This window comes from Ctenocephalides felis, unplaced genomic scaffold (genome assembly GCF_003426905.1).
Source record: "Ctenocephalides felis isolate EL2017-DRISC unplaced genomic scaffold, ASM342690v1 CF-g0.4_SCAFFOLD_03571, whole genome shotgun sequence".
NCBI classification, from domain to species: domain Eukaryota; kingdom Metazoa; phylum Arthropoda; class Insecta; order Siphonaptera; family Pulicidae; genus Ctenocephalides; species Ctenocephalides felis.
The window spans coordinates 54,282,928-54,304,836 of NW_020539725.1; the positions used below are offsets into that span (position 1 = coordinate 54,282,928).

Consider the following 21,909-nt stretch of genomic DNA (forward strand, 5'->3'; position numbering starts at 1 on the left):
GCATACAAATTAATTACTAACATGCAAACGGTTATAAAATTACAGATAATGAGTAGTTAAAATGATGAGTGGTTTAAATGTTAGGTACACACAAAACTGACCTATGACAAATAGCATAAAAAATAGAAATTTAAATACATACTTTCTTAAATATCTCTTTCTCTTGAAACAATGTTTTAGAAGACCATGATATTTATGTTGGCTAATGTAGTAGACACATATTTAATCTTATTTTTTTATAGGAATTAGTGGCAACAACATCAATTAATAATATTTTATCAACAACTGGACGTACAACATTATGCAATAATTTCAAATGCAAATAAAATCAAAACTAAGCTTTTCATACCTATCATTATGTTTGGCACGCTTCGTTAATTCTGCGATTATAATTTAGTGAAAGGATCAAAGTAGTGCAGTAGATAGTTCAAATATTTTGTTACTATATACATTTCCTTGTTTTATGGACTTAACAATTGCAAAACAACAATTATAACATAAAATGCACATATTCTGCGCTCGAATGCCCTGTCACTTATTAAAATAGAGTTATGGCTTTGAGGCGATAATAGAGACATCATAATAAGGAAATGTGATACCGACAAACAATATGATTTGCATTATAAATTATCCATATACGAGGTGTGTTCAAAAAGTACCCGGAATTACTAATAATTAAATTTCGCGGGTCTGGAGTGTCTGATTGTCAAAATTTTTTTTTTATTGTGTTGGTATACATGCCCCTAAAGTATGATGAAATTTTCAGCTATATTCACTGTTTACTTTGTCTGTGGTAGTCGCTAAGGTTCGACGTGTTTTTCTGAGCTCGGCGATTTTTACAATGGAAGAATTGAAAAGTCAAAGAATTTGTATTAAATTTTGCGTAAAAAATGAAATGAAGTGTTGCAAAGTGCAAAAATTCACCAGATATGGCTCCGTGTGACTTTTTCCTATTCCCAAAGTTGAAGAGACCCATGAAAGGACGGCGGTTTTCCTCGATTGAAGAAAATCGCTGAGAGTGCTCAAGGACATATCAAAAAGTGAATATCAAGGGTGCTTCGAAAATTGGAAAAAACGCTGGCATAAGTGTATTATATCTGGGGGGGACTACTTTGAAGGGGACCACATTAATGTAGACGAATAAATAAATATTTTTTTGAAAAAACGAAAATTCCGGGTACTTTTTGAACAGACCTCGTATATCTCTCCGTTTGACGATATAATTTAATTGAATACTCTCAATAGATATGCTTAAATCAATAGTGTAGAGCGGGGTAAAAGGGCTTGAAGGACCGCGAGTAAAAAGGAGCACCACCAATATCTCGAATCATTTTTTGGTTGTGAGCACTTTTGTTCAGTTTATGAGACCTTAATATAATTTTTAAGTTATTTGATTCTTTTATAAGCTGTATTGTTATGTTTAGGTTAGATTCAACAGTTTTATTATGTAACCACTATAAAAGCATACATGTGGGTGGGGTGAAAAGAACTATCTAAGTCTTTATCTTGGTAAAGGTGTAAACAAGATAAATTAGATAAATAGTTGTTCCAACTATGCTGATGTTGCATTCATATTAAACACACATTAAGATTATTAAATTTGCTTATTAGTAAAGAGGTATTATAATTTAATATATATACGTTTTAAATAAGAATAATTAAGAATCTGTCTATCTGTCTGTCTATCAGCTCTTCGGCTGAAACAAATTAATCCATGCATAACGCATTACCAGGAGCGATTCAGACAGCCTGATTCATTTCGTTCTCGCGATGAAAGTCATTTGCGTTTGATATTTGAGACATAAAAACAAAAAAGCAAATCGATGCCGACGATGCCGTCTTTTATAAATCTTGAGTCTTTTATACGGGTCACATAGAATTTCCGGTTTCGGTAGTAATATTTCAGATTCCTCCTATCAGATATATCACGTGAGAGACTGACTTTCACGCGATTCAACGCAACGAGGTTTTAAGAACGACGGACGTCTGGTCAAACGGAACGCATCATTTACATTGGAACAATAAATTAAATTATTTATTTATTTTATTGTAACAATAAATGTACTTATCGTTGACTCAACAGTTTATGTTGCCAGTTTCTATATATGCTTTCGGAAATAATATATTTTTTTATTCTCATATCTTAGCAGCCATCAGAGCCTTACCATCCTATAAGCCGTTGAGCTGAAACTTTCCTTTACTTCATATTTTTATATGGTAATGGTTAATTCATCCATATTTAATGATTTTATTATTAGAATTTTTTATTTGTGCAGCAATGCCGGATGAATGGCTATTTTTTAACTTGGGAACATATTGTTATCTATATTTCCAAGTAAAAATCGTTGTCACTGTCGCCTGACAACAGACAAAGTGGGTATCGAACCCGGGACCTCCAAACCAAGTCCCGTCGGATTAACCCCTTACCTACGGGCGCACCTCTTTCGGCGCTATTTTTCATCACTTTTTCTTACCTATATTTGTGATGAAAATATTTCGGATGAAAAAATTCGTTTAATTTGAATGAATAACACACATCAACAAAACAACTATGACTTTACTGGCTATGTTCAGTAAAACTTCCAGCTAATTCATCATCGTATAAATGTGTTATTTTTGCTGTTATAGTAATGTGTTATTTTGTATGTGTGTTTGTGTGTCGTAAACTGGCAATCTGATTCGGACAGCAGAGATGTCCGTTTCGTAAAATATAGATCAACTAGTGGTGCATGGCATCGTGCTTAAGGCAAATTGCTGGAACTTGCCGTACCACAATTAAATATTCGAGCAAATAAATTAATAATCAATAAATTTTGATCATTGATTAATAATAATTGTTTTAAATGTTTTCAAAGAGATAATTATAATTATTATATATTTATTCGTTCATATAATATATAGTGACGATCTTATCACTCAAAACACTTGAAAATGTTTACATTAAAACGGAATGCTGAATGAATCCAATTGGGGATATATATCTTATGTGTAGAATAACGCATATATAAATGTTTTCAAAGAGATAATTATAATTATTATATATTTATTCGTTCATATAATATATAGTGACGATCTTATCACTCAAAACACTTGAAAATGTTTACATTAAAACGGAATGCTGAATGAATCCAATTGGGGATATATATCTTATGTGTAGAATAACGCATATGAAATATGCACAACTTGATAGTAAATTTAAAATTTATAATTGATGTAAAAATTAAAGTAAAACTTTGTGCGTTTTTGAAAATTTTGAAAAAAACATTTCTGAACATTTTGAAATTTGTTTGAATCGTATAAGTGAACTTTGAAAATTAAAAATCTTGGTACGGGACCCAAAAAAATTGTAACAAAATTTGTTCTTATTATTAAAATATCTATAAAATATCTGATAATTTGATGTAAATTTGTCTACTGATCATTTTAGACCGCCAATATATCATTTTTTCTTACATTTTCCTCTATATATTCCTCTATATTTTTGGCACTTTTTGCCCCGTAACTTCGGAACGGCTAGACCTGCCTTTGCCAAAAACTAATCAGCACGTTTCCTTATCAATACAAATCGAATATTTTTTAAATTATTCAAATCGGTTGATTGGTGTTCCCAAAATCGTCGACGAAAATTTGTATCCGCACGTGCACATTCACACACACACACATACATCAATTTTTTCTAAGGTATGCCAAAATGTACAGAAACGTTTGAAAAGTAAAGATATATAAAAAATTTCATTTTCGATTACTATAACTCACCATACGTGGAGTTAAATATAGAGCAAAAATGCGTTTCTGAAAATAAGCGGATTTCGTGCACTGCGGTGTGAAATGGCAATGGAAAATCTCTCACACTATTCTTTCCTGATTCTAATTAGAGTTTACCTTAACTCACGGGCAGTATCACCCATTTGTGTGTGTATACTAATTATATAGCTGATTAATATAAATTAATAAACGCGTAATAAATAAAGAAGAAATTAACCTATGAAACCTCAACAATAGCATTATGCAGTACTTCTGGTAGCAACTCGCTATATAATTTATAATTTGATGATGGACTTTCAAACTATCACTTTTATTCGATCAGCGTTCAAATTCGATTATATGAAATTACCTGAGACCTCAGGATAACAATTCTGTCTGCTACCGATTCCGGGTTGTGGGAAAGTATTATCGGAAACGTGTTGGCATATCAGTACTATTATGCGTAAAATTGTCAGTTTACAAAATGCATAATTCATATTTATCTTATGAAATTATAGACGCTTCTAATGGTAATAGTCAGACTCGTTATTTTGGATTCGTTTTAGAAATGTATGGAAAATGCAGGTAACTTGAACATGGTTTGATGGCAGTCGTTAGTAATGGTGTGCAAATTAATAAATTCAAATCATTGGTACAATGTACTAGATTTCTTGGTATTAGAGGTCTAGTTGATATTTTTCTTCCAAATTAAAGTTCGGTTCTGTTTTCCAAACCCAGAGGCATGTGATCTAATGTTGCAACTCTTGCACTGGCATTACCATCAATTAGCGTAGATTCCATCTTAATGTATGCGGAAATTCTCCTAAGACATTGCTTACGCCGTTGTTGCTTTTTCGTGATAAAATAGAATTACTTGTAAAAGATTTTAACCGCTATCTTTGAATTGATTGCAACTGCAATGTATGCCTTTTGAACACTAGTAACAATTCATGGCACAAGAGAAATGAAAGCCTATTTTTGAAGTTGAGTTTTAAATTTCCTTGCACAATTATTTTTGGAACTCTCCTAAAATACTCCAATTTGCAATCTGAATGAATTGCATTAAGGTACAACATTTTTTTAAATTCCTACTTATATAAGCAACTACTTAATACGAAAATTTTATATTATTGTTGCTTGCTTTGCATGTTTTAAGCCAGCTGACTTTTATTGTAGGAGAAAATTGCCTTCATCTCTCTGATCTTCCGCATTTTCAGGAAGATTGGTCATGATTCTTGAACTTTTGACTCACTGTTCATGTCATGTTTAACTGGCATTCTTTCGCAAAGTTATGAAGCACATGATAAATTTTACATTGATGTAACTTATTGTAAAATGATATATGGATTTTACTATTTTTATTACCTTCCCGTAGGATAAGTTATAGTAATCGCAAAAAAATGGACAATGAAATTTTTTATACATCTTTACGTTGAAGAGGTTTCTGAACATTTTGGCTTACATTAGAAAAAGTGGATGTATGTGTGTGTGTGCGGATACAAATTTTCGTCGACAATTTCGGGAACACGGTTCAACCGATTTCAATTATTCAAAAAACATTCGATTGCTGTTGATAAGGAGACGTGCTGATTAGTTTGTGCATTAGAAATATGCACATAAAATTATCAGATATTTTATAGAGATTTTAACAATAAGTATAAATTTTGATTACATTCCTATGGATTCCGTACCAATATTTATCCATTAAGACGGCGACGCAGCGCGTACGCGCTTCTATATTTCTTCTCTATGCAGTTAAAGCAGTACGATTGCTTCGAAAAAAGTTCAGAACTTCCGAAATGTTTTAGAATAAAAAAAACTTTTTTTTTCAAAAAGCCTTTTTTCCAAAAAACTAATTTTTTTCTTCAAAAATTTATAGTTTTTTAAAAATCCAATTTTTTCAAAGTAAAATTTTTTGCAAAATGTTAATCTTTTTAAAAAAAATAATTTTTGGTATGGGAAGTTCCAGCAATTTGCCTTAAGGCACGATGCCATGCGCCCCACTAGTTAACTTCCCGTAGGGTAAGTTATTGTAATGGGCCGAAAATCGAAATTGAAAATTTTTACATTTCTCGACGTTTTGAAGGTTTCTGAACATTTTGGCATACCTCAGAAATAATGGATGTGTGTGTGTGTGTATGTGTGTGTGTATGTGTGTTGTGTGTATGTGTGTGTATATGTTTGTATGGATACAAATTTCCAGTCACGTTTTCGGGCGCACGGATCAACCGATTTGAATGGTTCAAAAAACATTCGATTCCTATTAATAGGGAAAAGAGCTGATTAGTTTTTGGCAAAGGCAGGTCCAGCCGTTACGGAGATACGGAGCAAAGAGTGCAGAAAATAGAAATCGAGTTTTTGAGAGAACGGAGTGTCCGATTTGAATGATGTGAAAAACATTCAATTAGTAATAATTGGAAGAAGTGTTTATTAGTTTTTGGCAAAGGCAAGCCCAGCCATTTCGAAGATACTTTCGAAAAATTTTTTGGTTCAATTTTTTTTTTTCATTTTTTTTTTTGTATATCGAAAATAATTCAGATTTTATTTTCAATTCTGAATATAGTTCTAATATACTTTAAACAAATAATTTCAACTTTGCAATTCAGTTTATATAATTCTTATAAATATTAGACAATGTTACAATATTAATAATAATCTATTTTAAAACATTCAGAATTCCTCGAACATTTCGTTACGGTACGGGAAGTTCCAGCAATTTGCCTTAATGCACGATGCCGTACACCCGACTAGTTTAATCATAAAATTATACTAAACTAAACGAGTTGGAACTACTTGATTAAATTTTTCTTCACCAGATTTTTCCTTTATCCCTCTCAAATTATTACCCAAAAGTCCTTTATATGTACAATTGATTTGATGATTCAACTATAATCAAACTATAAAACAACAACCTGTTTTCTCATCTTTTATCTAGATGTAATAAAAATTGTTTGTTTGCTAATAAAACGCTTTCTACAAAGCAATGTTAAATGCTCAGATTTTATCGCACTGTCTTGTCACGATATAATCAAACTACAAATGCAAACATGTTGTTAATTTCCAAAATTTTCCCATCACTTGTAATGATCATTATTGTTATTTCTAGCAACTATGGTATTTGTTCGATTGATGATTTTTATATGCTAATTAAATTGCTGACACATCTAGAGAAATTGGAGAGAATATTTAGATCTAAAAATTTTGTCATGTATAATAATAATAAAATATTAATTAGTAATACAAATTTATTAAGCTCTTCAAAATAATTTTCACCAAATTTTTCAACTAAATTTTTTATTTGAATTTGAGTAAATTAATAATATATTCAGAATGTTTGGAATAATTGTTAGTAGTTTCTTCTACCAATTTACTTCTATTAAAGTTTACAAATATATTTATTATAAACTCTATGTCATGGTTCTTAATAATTTGCAATTTTGGTCTGTGAATATCCAATTTTCAGTTCTATGATTAACTTTTTTAGAAATGTGTCAGTTATCAATATTTTTTTAGATCCAAACACGTAGTACAATCTTTATCAGTAAATTTCATCTCAGTTGTATAAATTATTTTATATTTGAAATGTGTTACTAGTTTCACACTTACCAAAAATCGTGACTAAATTTTGATACTATGAACTTCAGTTTAGGTCAGGAGGTCAGGTCCATCATAATTTAATTAAGATGGAACCAATTAATGATTTTTATTTCATTCGATGAACTGTCGTAAAATTTCAGATTTCTAAAAAAACAATATTGTTTTATTATATAGAATTTGATTGACTTTGAAGTTGATGGTGGAATTGTAAAATAATTTAACATTCTCTTCGTGCATATGATTTCATACAGAACTTTTTAATATTTTTTTTGGCAATTGAACATTTTTATTTTTTTATAGTCCAGTTATGCATGTAATTATCATGTTTCATCAAATCATCTAGAATTTCATAATTTGTTATTAATTTAAAATTAATTTTGTTACCTACATCAACTAACACTGCCATTTATATGGTATTTGGAGTTTGTATTTAAAATATAACATCCAATCAAGTTTATGTTGTTTTTCAATATTGATTATAATTATTCAGCATTATTTTATTGTTATCGTTCAATAATAAAATAGCAGTCAAATTTCTTAGATGCCAAATTACAAATGTGCGATAACAAGTTTCTAGTAAATAAGAAGTAGATTGTTTAATAATAATAACACGAACAAATATTTCGTTCGATCTAAATTAATTATTCTAAAACAACCTCTAATTCATTTGTGAAGATGCTTTAAAATTGGCTGCACATTTGGTCTTACAAAAATTATTATAGAAGTTCTAATTATTGATGAATGATTGAAAAATTTTGGTCCTGATGTCAACAGTTTTAAAAATCTTAAATCCATATATTTTCATTAATGTTAGGCAAGTGTATGTTTTTTACAAGAAGGATATCTCATTGTTCAATTCCAAGAAATTATGCAAATTTCAATGACGTGTTTCACTACACATTTTAGCAACTTCATTATTTTACACAATTCCAGTCCCATTAAAAAGCTCAGTTATTATATATTTATCTACCACTCTATTGAACTAGATCTAAACATAATTTATATTACGTATTTGGAATCATTATCCCACTAATATTGTACATCAACAAAAGTTTCAATATTTATATAATATCGCGTGTATATTTTTTTAAACAATTGAATTATTTATTACAAATTTTAAATCATGTTTGCAAATCTGAATCAGAATTCTGATAAGCAAATCCACTGCTACGTGACTCAGAGTTTAATGAAGAAAATTGTCACATGTCATTATTCAGTTTAAATGCTTCAGTTTATATTGAGTAGAGTCATTTAGGTAATAAAATCTTGGAATTTATTATATTAAATGCGCATATATAGAATTTTAATGTTATTCGATAAATTGTCAACGAACTTATGGTTATTAATTGAATTTGATCCTGACTACTGAAGTTGGAGAAAAATCACTTTTCAAAAGCTATTTAAACTTACTGTATGAGATTCACTAATTTTTATTTTTTTTGGTATAATGGCAAAGTATAATCTTTAAACTAGAGCTTTTATCAATAACATTTGTTCGTTTTTAAATTAAAGAGCCTATAATTTATTCAAATATTAATAATAATAATTACCTACTTATTTATTCTATTACGCTCTATCATCGAATTTCGAAATAACTAGCATGGTTTATTTTTTAAACGATTTATTGTTTATTGCAAATGATCATATTAAGTGTTACAGTATTATACTCCAATAATAAAGTTACATAAAAATATTCTCATTATTATACACAAATTAAAAAAAAAGTATTATACATCAAGAAGCTAGTCCTATTTTACTCAATTTAAGCACCATCATTCTTTGATAGAATCCTTGGTAGAATTCTGATAAGCAAATTCAATGACATCTTTGCCAGTGCTGTATCCTAAAGAATTTAGTATCCAACACTAAGGAATATATGATGATAAATATATTTAATGTATTTTTTTCTCCTTTTCCAGGTGGAATCCGGAGCACTAAATCTGACTTTCCCAGTAATGTTCAACCCAGTGACCTGGGATGCCCATGCTTTTCCGGTGTTCTTTGGTGGGACGGAAGTTGATGACGAAGGCCTCATCCGAAGAGTTCCTTCTTTACAATTGGTTTATTTTGTGGCTGCAGACACCAGGAGGCAGGATGCAAAGTAAGAGAAAAATTTATTTATATCACAATAAAAATAATTTTGTTTTATTATCTTGCTAAATTTAAATTCCAGATAATTAACAAAATGGTAATTGTTTTAATGTGCGCTTTTTTATAATATTTTTAGACTTATAATTATGTGATCTGATGTAGTTGATTTGATAACTTTCATACCGTTTATAGATAAAATAATAAGCTGGCTAATTTATATGATTTTTTTTTAATAACATTACGTCCTTTATATATAGGGTTTCTACAGAATGAATTCCACTATGAACATTTTTATTTCATTTCCACTATTTCATCCACATAAACATCCAATAAAAATCCAACATAAAATTAGTAGAAATCTTCAAAATAGAATGATGAATATATGCATTGAGTGTGGTCGTTGAATTTTTTTCTAACAAGGTCTAAAGCCTAAAATTAGTATGATCAATATTCACCAAATGTAGTTGTCATTTTGTTGCTGATTTAATACTATTATAATATTATTACTTTTTATAATATTTTTTAAAAGATTTCTAATTATTTGATCTGATCTATTTAATATGAAAATTTCTTACATCTGAAAAAAATAAGTACGATATGATTTTTAATTTATTTAAAAAATAGGAAGTAAGAAAGCATTCAAGTTGATCTTTTCAGGTTTTTTTTATAAATAATATACATCACTAAAAATTAAAAAATTCTAAGTCAGCAACTAAGTATTATGAATATGTATAAAGTGTAGTCATATAAATTAAAGCTTGTAAGCATTAAGCTGATAAGATTTTTTTTAATTTGCAACAATTGCATACTTGACTTAAATATGTAACATTCTTGCTTAATACAAGTGTTTTTGCATACATTTAAGATGTAATTTTCTATTATATTTTTCGAAGATATGAAAATTATATTGTGCTAATGCAAAGTGGTATATAAATCTAAATATGGTAAATAATTTAAAAAAAAAAAGAACTGATAAGATTTTTTTTAAATTTTGCGGAAGTTGCATAGTTGACTTAAATATGCATACATTCTTGCATTCTTCTTGTGTTTTTGCATTTATTTAAGTACGTAATATTTTTTTATATTTTTTTTTTCAAGATATGAAAATTATATTGTGTACATGTGAAGTAGTAAAGATATCTTAAATAGTATAATAATCATGAAAAAATGAACTAAGTGAGGTATTTAGATAATAACTTTGCAAACCAAGTATTTTTAATACTCGTAACTGTAGACACTCGTAATTTAAAAAAAAAGTTACAGATTGGTTAGGATAACAATAATGATAAAATATGATGAACTGCCAATTGATATTAAGAATACCAATGACGTCAATAATTTCAAAAGGAAAATAAATAAATATTATAGAGAAATTGAAGATTGAATATTAATAAATATCATATTTTTGTATAATGAAGTTGACAAATGATATTTAAATATGAAATATGAAATTTGTTTTCATAATCTCTCATACCAGACACCCCTGCCTGACTGAGATATGAAAATAATATACAAATAAATAAAAAAACAACGGTTAACCTATGCATATTTAATAGATTTTTGATTATTGTGATTAATCTAATAGGGTACATATATTATTTAACATATTAATTGTCACAATAGTATTAGAAGAATTTTCACATGGGTTATTATAAGTTTAATAGATAATTTAGTTAAAAATGTATCAAGAAAACCTAATGTGTCAAAGAAAAAAAAATTGACAGCATTCTTAGAAAAGCACAATTTTTGCCATTTTTTGGCACTTTTTTTTCTTATATTTTAATTTTTTTTGTCCTCTTACCAAATCGCATATGTCTGTCATGACTCGTGTAGATCTTCTCGGCGTCAGACACATATGACTGACATGGCGATTACTATGTTAAATAGATTCAGCAATTCCAGCAAATATATATTTTTACTTGTAATATTTTGCTTTTACTTTAATACTAATAGTTCACTTTACAAATAATATTATCTTATCTACTAACATTTTGTCTTTTTTATTTCCAGGGGTGCAGCCTGGGAAGAAGCTTTTCTGGATGCTGTCGGACAGGCTGAAGAAAATGGATACTTTAAACATATATCAGTAGCTCGATTTGCATCACGTACCCTTGATCATGAACTTGAGAAAAATACTCGCACAGTCGTTCCTTATTTTGGATCTACTTTTGCTATTATGGCTCTATTTTCAACGATCACTTGCATGATGGGGGATCAGGTTAGTAAATTATCTTATGACCACTTTTTAGAGAATTAAAATATTTTAGAGAATTTGTCCTTATCACTGAGAAGGTTGAGCTTCCTAAAATCGGAGACACTTTAAGTTTTTCTTATTTATCGTATGAGAATTAATACTTACTATGTTAAAAAATATAACTTATCATATGTACAATTCATGCATAAATATATTATCCATAGCAAAACTGTGTAGAAAATAATAAATTTTTTAGTAATAGATGTTGAAGGCTATTTGGAAGTTCTTTCCTCAAGCGGGTTAGAAGCATTCCTAAAAATTTCCTCTCTGCCAAACAATTGGCATGAAAACAGGCTGTTGTTTCTTTATTTGTTGGTATGTTATTCATTATTAAACAATCTAATTATCTCATTTATTATATTTCAGGTCCGTTCTAAGCCTTGGCTCGGTTTGTTGGGAAATGTATCGGCCGTAATGGCAACTTTGGCCGCGTTCGGAATGTCCATGTACCTGGACATTGAATTTATCGGAATCAACTTGGCCGCGCCTTTCCTCATGATAGGTGAGTGCTTTTATTTCATTCGCAATAAACGATATACTACATGTTGTCTACAATTCATTGTAGCCTATTATTTACAATAATATATCAAGAAAGTGAACTTTCGATCGTAAATCTACTTTACTTGTCGAGCATTTTTTTGCTTAAATTTACTTAAATACTAAATAAATTTCTCATAGTATCTTAATTTTCGTTCTATTAAAATATAATTTCATAAGAATGATAGATTGATTATATATTATTCCATAAATGTTATATATTAAATATAGATCAAGTTAACAAAATCTTCACTTTTTGATTTACTCACAGATATCCATTTTTCAGTTTTGTACTTAAATTTTCATGTTTCGGCTCTTAAAGTAGTTTTATTCCGGAGTACTTATATAACGGACAAAGAAATTGGGATAACCAAGTTTTAATAGATTGTTATCAGTATTGCATTAATTTTCTTAACTGTAACTTTTCTCTCAATCAGAATTAAAATTATCATAAAATTTTAATTAATTTTAGATTAAACAAATTCAACGAGTTTGGTTTACAATAAAATTTGACTGCATCGTTTTAATACAGTTGCAGTACTTTTACATTTGTTATTTATGTGTGCCTAGTTTCTACTAGCAATAATAATAATGATGGCATTTTAAATAATATAATAATAATAATTAACTTTATTGTAAGATATCTTTATATATAAAGCGCCCTATTTTTTTTTTAACGCAGATAAACTTTTACGAGATAGGGTATCTAACATTCTGGTTTTGTTTTAGAAAAATTGTTTTACATTTTTTTTAATATACAATTTCCCGTAGCGTAAGTTATAGTAATGGGCCGAAAATCAAAAATGAGAATTTTTGCATATCTTCACGTTTCAGAGGTTTCTGAACATTTTGGCATACCTCAGAAAAAATGTATTTGTGTGTGTATGTGTGGAGGCAATTTTTCGTCGACGATTTTGGGCATATGGATTAACCATTTTAAAAAAATTAAAAAGGAAGCGATTCCTATTGATAGGGAGATGTGCTGATTAGTTTTTGACAAAGGCAGGTCCAGTCGTTACGGAGATACGGAGGAAAAAGTGCAGAAATAGATACCGTTTTTCTGAGAGAACGGAGTATTTGATTTGGATGATCCAGAGAACATTCTGCTTGTGTTGGCAAAACAATTGTTTTTGGGGAAAAAAATGTTTATATAATTTTATTTTCCGAAACATTTTTTTTTGGTATATCAAAAATAATTCAGATTTTAATTTTAATTCTGGCTAAAGTTCTGAAGCTCACTTATATACTTTAGATAAATAATTTTAACTTTGCAATTCAGTTTATATAATTCTTATAAATATTAGGCAATGTTACAGTATTTATTTATAATAATCTATTAGAAAGCATTTAATATTACTTGAACATGTCGTTACGGTACGGGAAGTTCCAGCAATTTGCCTTAAGGCACGATGCCATACACCCCACTAGTTCATATATTATTCACTCTGAATAGTCATTGGTATTACATTGCCAAAGTAGATAAATTTTAAAAAAATCAAAAATCTGCATATAATCGCCAGAGGAGCATATATATGTAGTTGCACCTATTTAGAAAAACATATCTGTATCGGAATGTATATACATTTATATTATCATCGGCTATATAAAATAAAATACAAATTATAATTTTAATAAATTTTCGTTTATATTATTCGATTTTATGCAGACAAGTTCCTTCTAATAATTTACAAAGACGTGCTTCCCATCTAAATGAAGTTGTTCGAAAATCTAAACTTTAATCAATCACTTTGCTTATATAGAAGCTTGTTTGAAGATGAATATTATTAATGAAGATGGTGTCTACAAGACATTAATAACAAATATATATACGTCGTAGTAATAATTCATAATACAATAGGAGCCTGTGATTGAAAACAAAATTGTTAATTAGTCTTCTATTCATCAAGTAAAAAAATCTTAGAATGAAATTCCTGTCGAATAGATAACTCAACGTGAAAATTAAAAATATACCAATAAGGAATTTTGTTAAAAAATGTAGGCCTTTGAATTTGCGTCCTGCAAATGCGTCCGGTATGAAATGAAATATACAATATAACCAATGTCTGGTTTATATCTTATAAATTCTCATTCTCTTTACTCAGAGGTCACAATAAATACATTTGTCTAATGTGCAATAAGGCTACAAACTGGTTGTTCTATTGCCGGCAAGTTTTTATTTGTTCTATTTGTATACAGAAATAACAATTTAGTGAATTATGTCATCGTAATAATGCACACTGTAACTTATTCATTTGCATATGTCGTAACAAAGTAGTGAATAAAAGTAGTTTTGTTAGTCGAACTCGTAATAATAATTTAAATGCTAATTTAATAATTGACTAATTGTTTTTTTTAATAATTTTAGGAATGAACTATTTGTGAGTGTTTCTTGGAATTTATTCATTCTAAGAACAAAAATTACCTTATTCTAATTAAAAATAGTTTATTTATAAGTTATCATTCTCCTTTTTAGTATACAACAAATATATATATATATACCATATATATATATATATATATATATGTATACTAAATTATTAGAATATAAACTATATCAGAAAGTTATATTAATTATAAAAATTTCTAATTACCCGAATTATTCTCAGTTACAACTTGTCTCATATATTACCTCAAATTTACTAACGGTTGTTTCGAACAAACAATATAATAATAATTCACGATTTAAACTGACTTGTTTATATTCAAATTTCAAGTTCGCATCGTAGCAATTATGATGAAGTCAACGAAAGCCTCCAAGTAAATAATTTAATGATCCATCATTTAAGTCGGATCGTTTCGACTTTTGAATGACATCGAGATTAAAATAGAAATAAAAATAATTTGATGCCATTAGACGAAATTAAAATGTGAAAAAACCTTGGACATGCAACATTGCTTATTTATAAATAAATTTATAAATATAATTATATAATATATAATTGTTTTTAGATTTTGTAAGCAATTTTGTTTATATTTCTGTGGTATGAAAAAAATCTAATTAGTTTACTATTACCTAATTTGTTTAATGTGAATGAAATTATTTGATACCTAATTCGTTTAATGTAGAGATACTACCAAAAGCAAATTTTTTTAATTGATATTAGAAAATATAGAGCCAATTGTGGTGAAGTGGCTAGGAACTTGGCCTAGCACAAACTAGTTCCTGATTCGATCCCAACCTCGGCCAGCTTTATACCAAGTAGTATGATATCAAATTTACACTTGTAGTTAAAAATTTCTATTAGAATCTCAAGTAAAATTCGTTTTTTGAGCATTGCTGCAACATATATATGCCATCACCATTAGATATACATATCTAATATATAGTCTACACTCGAAAGGAGATTGGTTGACCACTGGGTTGCCCTTTTGAGAAGTACACTAGATTGAGATGTACAACAAAATAACAGTTCGTAGTTATAAAAATAAATCAATATCGACAAGGACGTCTATAAATATACATTTTGATAAGCTCTATCACTTTGCTTAGATTTCAGAGTTTATCTTCATTATGTTTTCAATTTTGATACATTTGATCCTTCTCCCTATATTGTCAATACTTCCACTATCGACCGTAAGTTTTATATTTGAAACTTTCACATAACGTCGTATCTTACCTCATAAATTACTCACTCAGAATTGATATTATTTTCAAAGTCAAGCAATAAGTTTATCTTGATGATGAACTCTGCCCTAAGGCAGATCCGTGAACTGAGAAACCAGAGAAACCAGATGATTGTTCAGTGCCATTTCAAATCGCTCTTATTCTATTTTTAGTAAAAATACATTTATTCTCTATATTTTCACTACTGCTTGATATTTAGTTGCCCGGAGCGGGAAATCGAAACTAATACCTTGTGGAAGTTATGCAGAACAACACTTAGCCACTATGACACAAATATCTTATTAGTACCAAAATTATTGGCAACATGTTCGAGTAATATAAATATTTAAATCTAAGAATAATCAGATTTATTGTATGATCATAATATTCCTAGTAATCTAGTGCGTTGCCTTTACATTGAAGTAAGCAAAAAGTCGCAGTCCATGAATATATTAAAACGAGCCCATGTGCACATGCATTCAGGTTTAACTCGTAGTTAGATTGGGTATGTAATGATAACTATTGTACCTGATTAGAAGTAATTGAAGTCGAGATCGTTCTATGTCTAGCTTAAATGACAGACGTGACGCCGTTTGATACATTCTGGAATTTTATAAAATTGGCCTACAAAAATATACCATTGGCTGAAGAATTGAAAGTGGCCAAAAGTACTTGTTTTCAAAGCCGGTAATGATAAATGAAAATAAATACCATGGAGGAATACGAAAATGTATATTCGATACTTTGGTTTCTCTCATTTGTTGTCAACAACTTCTGTTAATCAAATAGCAATATAGGCATTATTAAAATAGATGTCGGTAAAAAGTTTTTTTTTTGTAAAATGATATCAGCAAATTTTTGGTAGTACTTAGAATGTCTAAATCGAATGCCAATCCAGTGATTGGACGTCTTGGTGTGATGGTAAGATAAAGCAGTAGGCCTAATTTTGTATAAGCTTTTTTTATATCATTATTATTACTTAAAGTGTTTAAATCTAAAGCCAATTCAGTGATTGGACGTCTAAATATGATGGTAAGATCTTTAAGAAGTAGGCCTGATTCTCGATAAGCTTTTTTATATCATTATTATTACTTAGTGTCTGAATCAAATGCCAATCCAGAGATTGGTCGTCCTGGCATGATGGTAGGATCTTAATCTGGGCCTGATTTTGGATAAGCTTTTTTATATCATTACAAGTTAGTGTATTTTTCTTTAATTTCACAATCTGTCAAATATAACAGTTTCTTAGGAAATTGTAGAGGGCATAGCTATAATGGCATCATGCTAGGCATAAAATAGATATCTGGATTTAAATCCGGTTGTTCGTATAAATATTCATTGTGAATTTAAATTTGGTACCTACACTAATATACTTGTTGTTATGACAAATATGCGAAATTACATATTGTAATGATAATAGATATTGACGCCGAAAGTGGTTAAAAATTTAATCAGTAGGTAAACCTTTACTTCCATGTAATTGGGTTTCTCCAGTATTTTTTATAAACTTTTTTTCATTTAATGAATTGTAAACGTAGAAATTCAAAATGAAGATGAAAACAATCAAAAGTATAAAGTAAAATTCAATAGTATTAACTAATATAAAAATTGTACGTAAAATGAAGAAGTACGAACAGACCAATATGATGTAGGACATTGAATAGGTATCCATTTCAAATAAAAAATAACGAAAGTGGCTACTACAGGTTAATTGCTACAAAAAAGAACGGATTCCTATTTAAACGTACACAATATTGTCAATAAGCAACTAATTGACTTCAATTTATTCTAATTTTTTTACCTGTGTACTCCAATTGTACCCATAAGACTCCTGAATAACTTACCTGTGTATTCTTACCTGTGTACTCCAATTGTACCCATAAGACTCCTGAATAACTTCATGAAATTTTAGCTCAAGGAAATGAAATATGATAGGTTTTTATATTATGTGTATTAATGCATTTCATCTTGAATTTCATATGTAAAGCGATATATTTAGACAATCATTAAACTGTTATTATAACATATGAGAAGCGCAACTCAGGTATTATTGGTATGTGGGGCCACCCATGGTGCCATATTATCTTATATATATATATATATATATATATATATATATATATAATGTAATTGTTAGTTTTTTATTTGTAAATGTATGACCATTTGAATTATTTAACAATTGAAAGAATTCATTATTTATCTTTGCACAAAACACACAACAAAGATTGAAATTTACATTCACTTAAAATTAAAATTGATCTAACTTTTAGATAAAGATGTACATGGTTAGGTGTATATTGAGCGACTTGCAAAAATGACCTTAATACTAAATAAAAAAAAAATACGTAAAAATATTATTAGTTAAAAATACATGCAATCCTATCTCTTCTATATGACTTCCAATTAATTAATTCATTCATCCATAATGATGTATTTAGCTATAATAATCCAAAAATAATTTTTCAATTTTTGCTAATTTTGTTTTATTTCCAATGTTAATTATTTAAAATATTATTAATTATTTAAATTATTTGAATCAAATAATTCTTGATCATGCATCTTCATCTTCCTGTTCCTCCCCTCCCATACCATGAGCTGCTTTCAAATTAGCGATTTCATCCTCCAAATCCTTGATGTCTTCTAAGTGACCAGTTAACTCTGCCTTAGCATTTTCTATATCTTCTTTAGTTGCTCCACCAATTTGCTTGATGACGTAATCTAAAGGATCATCTGCAATAAAATGTGGAAATTTAATTTTCATAAATAATAATATAGACTAGTCATTTTATAGTTAGACTATTTGTAAAACATCATTTTCAGAGTCATGGACTTTAAATAGTTTTATTGGGCTATTTTTAGCATATCAATGGAAACAATGATTTCAGTAACAATTCAATACCAGGAACTGGAAAAGTTTATTATATTGGTTACCAATTTTATTACAATTTTCTTGACCTTTTTAAATTTGTAATTCCATAACGATTTAAATACAGTACTAATATAGACTTCTCATATTATAGTTAGACTATTTGTAAAATAATTATCGATAATAATAAAATATCGATTTCAAATAGTTTTATTACATTAGGTTATTTTTAGCAAATTAATGAAAAGATAGTAATTTCAGTATCTATTCAAGACCAAGCACTGAAAAAGGGTTAGTTTGTTCCCAATTTCATTACCATTTTCTTGGCATTTCTAAATTTGTAATTTCACAACGATTTAAATATTAAAATATCACAGACACAATAAAATTATTCTCTTTAGTTCTTTCAACTTTGTTTCATTTGTGTGTTTGAACCCAAAAAGTTTATCGACCAAAGAGTATTCCAATAAAGTTATAAAATTTTATTGACATGTGAATTGGATTTAAATTTTTGTGTGAGAATAATGTACCATGTTCCTAATTTCAATTTGCATCAGTGTGCGAATTTTTTGTAATGAAAATAGTACATATAGATCTACTAAAAAAATAAAAATAATAAAATTGTAATAAACTATGAGATCAGTCAGTCACAAAAAACTGAGGTTTTTACAGTTATTATTTGAAAAGAGTTCAAATGCATAAACTGTGAAAAATCAATGCCAACGGTCTCCAAAATATACTGGCAATCAGCAAAAAAGGTATAAACTTGTTAATTGAATTCAAAGTAATGTGTGAGAATGGTATGTACCGCCAAAATTTATATGGTATCATTGTGAAAAATAGGTTTTAGATTATCTCGTCACTATAATTTTAAACTGTAATCTGTTGATATGTTTTAAAAATCTAATTTAAAAATGAATTTTTATAAACCTTTCATTTTCAATCATTTTGAACAGGCTACTCCTAAATATTTTGTGAGAGTAAATTGGTTTTGGAAGCTTGGCAGAATTTGATCAAATTGCAGCTTATAAAAGTAAGATAAATGTGATATTGTTCTTATAACAAATTAATACTATCTTAAAAGTGTCAAAAATACAATGTTTGAATTTTTTCCAAAACTTGTGCTCACGATATCCAAAAATATCACATAGATACATGCGGAAGGTCAATAGTCTCTCATATCAAGACAGCATTAATCATCTATAAAGTGCTTATATTATATTATACACACTTGTTAACAAATTGCTATACTGTATAATAAAAATACGTTTATTATGTCATAAACTTCTTTTTTTCTCAATTGAGTTCAACCGTTTCTATCCAAAGTTACCTGGTTTTTCGTCTTCCTCGTACAAACTGACCAGCGCCTTGGTGACTGCGTCCATGACACCAGCGCGTTCCAAATATTTACGAAATTCCTCACGTTTTGCGTCAATTGGTTTATAATAGCTTGCCATTTTTGCAATTATATTGAGAAATAACTTTTTATAATTATATACGCGATGTAAATATTTTTAGTTTTACTTCTTTTGTTTCCCTGAAACAAAAATTGACATTGGAATTTTGTAATGGACATGGACACATAAACAGCGTGCCTGGTATTGACTTCACATGTTTCATATAATAAAAAAATATAGATTTTACCTTGATTTTGCGATTAGTAATCACAGGATCTTTTTGGATTTCGGTGAGCAATTGTGGTAACTCTATAAAAAATTACCATAGTTCTCGATTCTTCTTAAGAATCTTTTTAATGCGTTTGTCTGCCAATAATAATCCATTCCTTGTTATTGCTCATAGTGTCAATGAACGAATTCAAGATTTATTTACAGTATTCAAGACGCATTGAATATTTTATGCACTTTTGCAAATTAGAGAGCATGTCAAACAATGGTCGATGCAAAAAAATAAACATTCTACGAAATAATATTTCCAACGACTACCAGTGAGTCATTTTGTTGCGGTTTTAAGTTCCATGACAAAGTTTAAAGCTCATTTTGAAAGCCTATATTAGTCATGGTAATAATGTGACTAAAAGTTGTCAATTTTATATTAAAATATATTTTTACAAATTTGAAGAACATTGGAACTTAAATAAATTTTATTTTTTTATATTAATGACAATAATATTATCTTTTTGTGACATAACGTAATGTTATATATTACTGATAAGTAGAACATTAGGTTTACTCTTCTAGGATTTTGATAAAACTTTACATAGTAATAAAATTAATAGTCAAACTGAACAGATCAAAATATTATAGGCATATGAGAAGTGGTTCAATTATAAAAAATAATTAATGTTGTATTAAAATTAAAAATAATTGAACGTTGTATTATACATTGCTGACAAGGAGAACTCTTCTAGGACTTTGATGATGATAGTGAAACTTTGCATGGTGATAGTGATAATCAAACTAAACAGTTTGATTATCTCTTTATAATCAAACTAAAAAGTGGTTTAATTATAAAAATTAATTAAAGCCTTAATAAGGATGTGATCAATAGCATATGTCTTTGTCCTCTCTGTGAGATAAAATCACAAAGATGCATTCCAAATAATAACTGAAAATTAACAGGAATTAAATCAATATTTTTAAAAGAATTAATAGATAATTGATTGCTTCCTAAATCTATATGTTGATTTATTCATTTTATTTTATTAACTTCCCGAAGGAGAAGTTTATGTTTTCATCAAAAATACCGATTCGCTAATTTTATGTTATCTTAACGTTTCAAGCCATTCTGAATTGAATGAAACCAAAGATTATTATTAATTTCCCGTAGGGTAAGTTATTGTAATGGGCCGAAAATCGGTATTGAAAATTTTTACATTTCTCGACGTTTTGAAGGTTTTTGAACGTTTTGGCATACCTCAAAAAAAATGGATGTGTGTGTGTGTATGTGTATGTATGTATGGATACAAATTTCCAGTCACGTTTTAGGGCGCACGGATCAACCGATTTGAATGGTTCAAAAAATATTCGATTCTTATTGATAGGGAAAAGAGCTGATTAGTTTTTTGCAAAGGCAGGTCCAGCCGTTTCGGAGATACGGAGCAAAGAGTGCAGAAAATAGGAATCGAATTTTTGAGAGAACGGAGTATCCGATTTGAATGATCTAAAAAACATTTAATTAGTAATGATTGGGAGAAGTGTTTAGTAGTTTTTGGCAAAGGCAGGCCCAGCCATTTTGAAGATACGGAGCTAAATATGT

At 28.7% G+C, this 21,909-nt stretch overlaps 1 protein-coding gene across 1 annotated transcript in view; it reads left to right on the plus strand.

Moving 5' to 3' along the window:
- LOC113384420 (patched domain-containing protein 3) overlaps nucleotides 1–21,909 on the plus strand; it is a 112,156-nt gene that overhangs the window by 60,651 nt on the left and 29,596 nt on the right. The window contains exons 4-6 of the mRNA XM_026622133.1: nucleotides 9,261–9,442; nucleotides 11,443–11,650; nucleotides 12,053–12,188. Coding sequence (XP_026477918.1) covers nucleotides 9,261–9,442; nucleotides 11,443–11,650; nucleotides 12,053–12,188 — 526 coding nt within the window. The remainder of the gene's footprint in view (nucleotides 1–9,260; nucleotides 9,443–11,442; nucleotides 11,651–12,052; nucleotides 12,189–21,909) is intronic.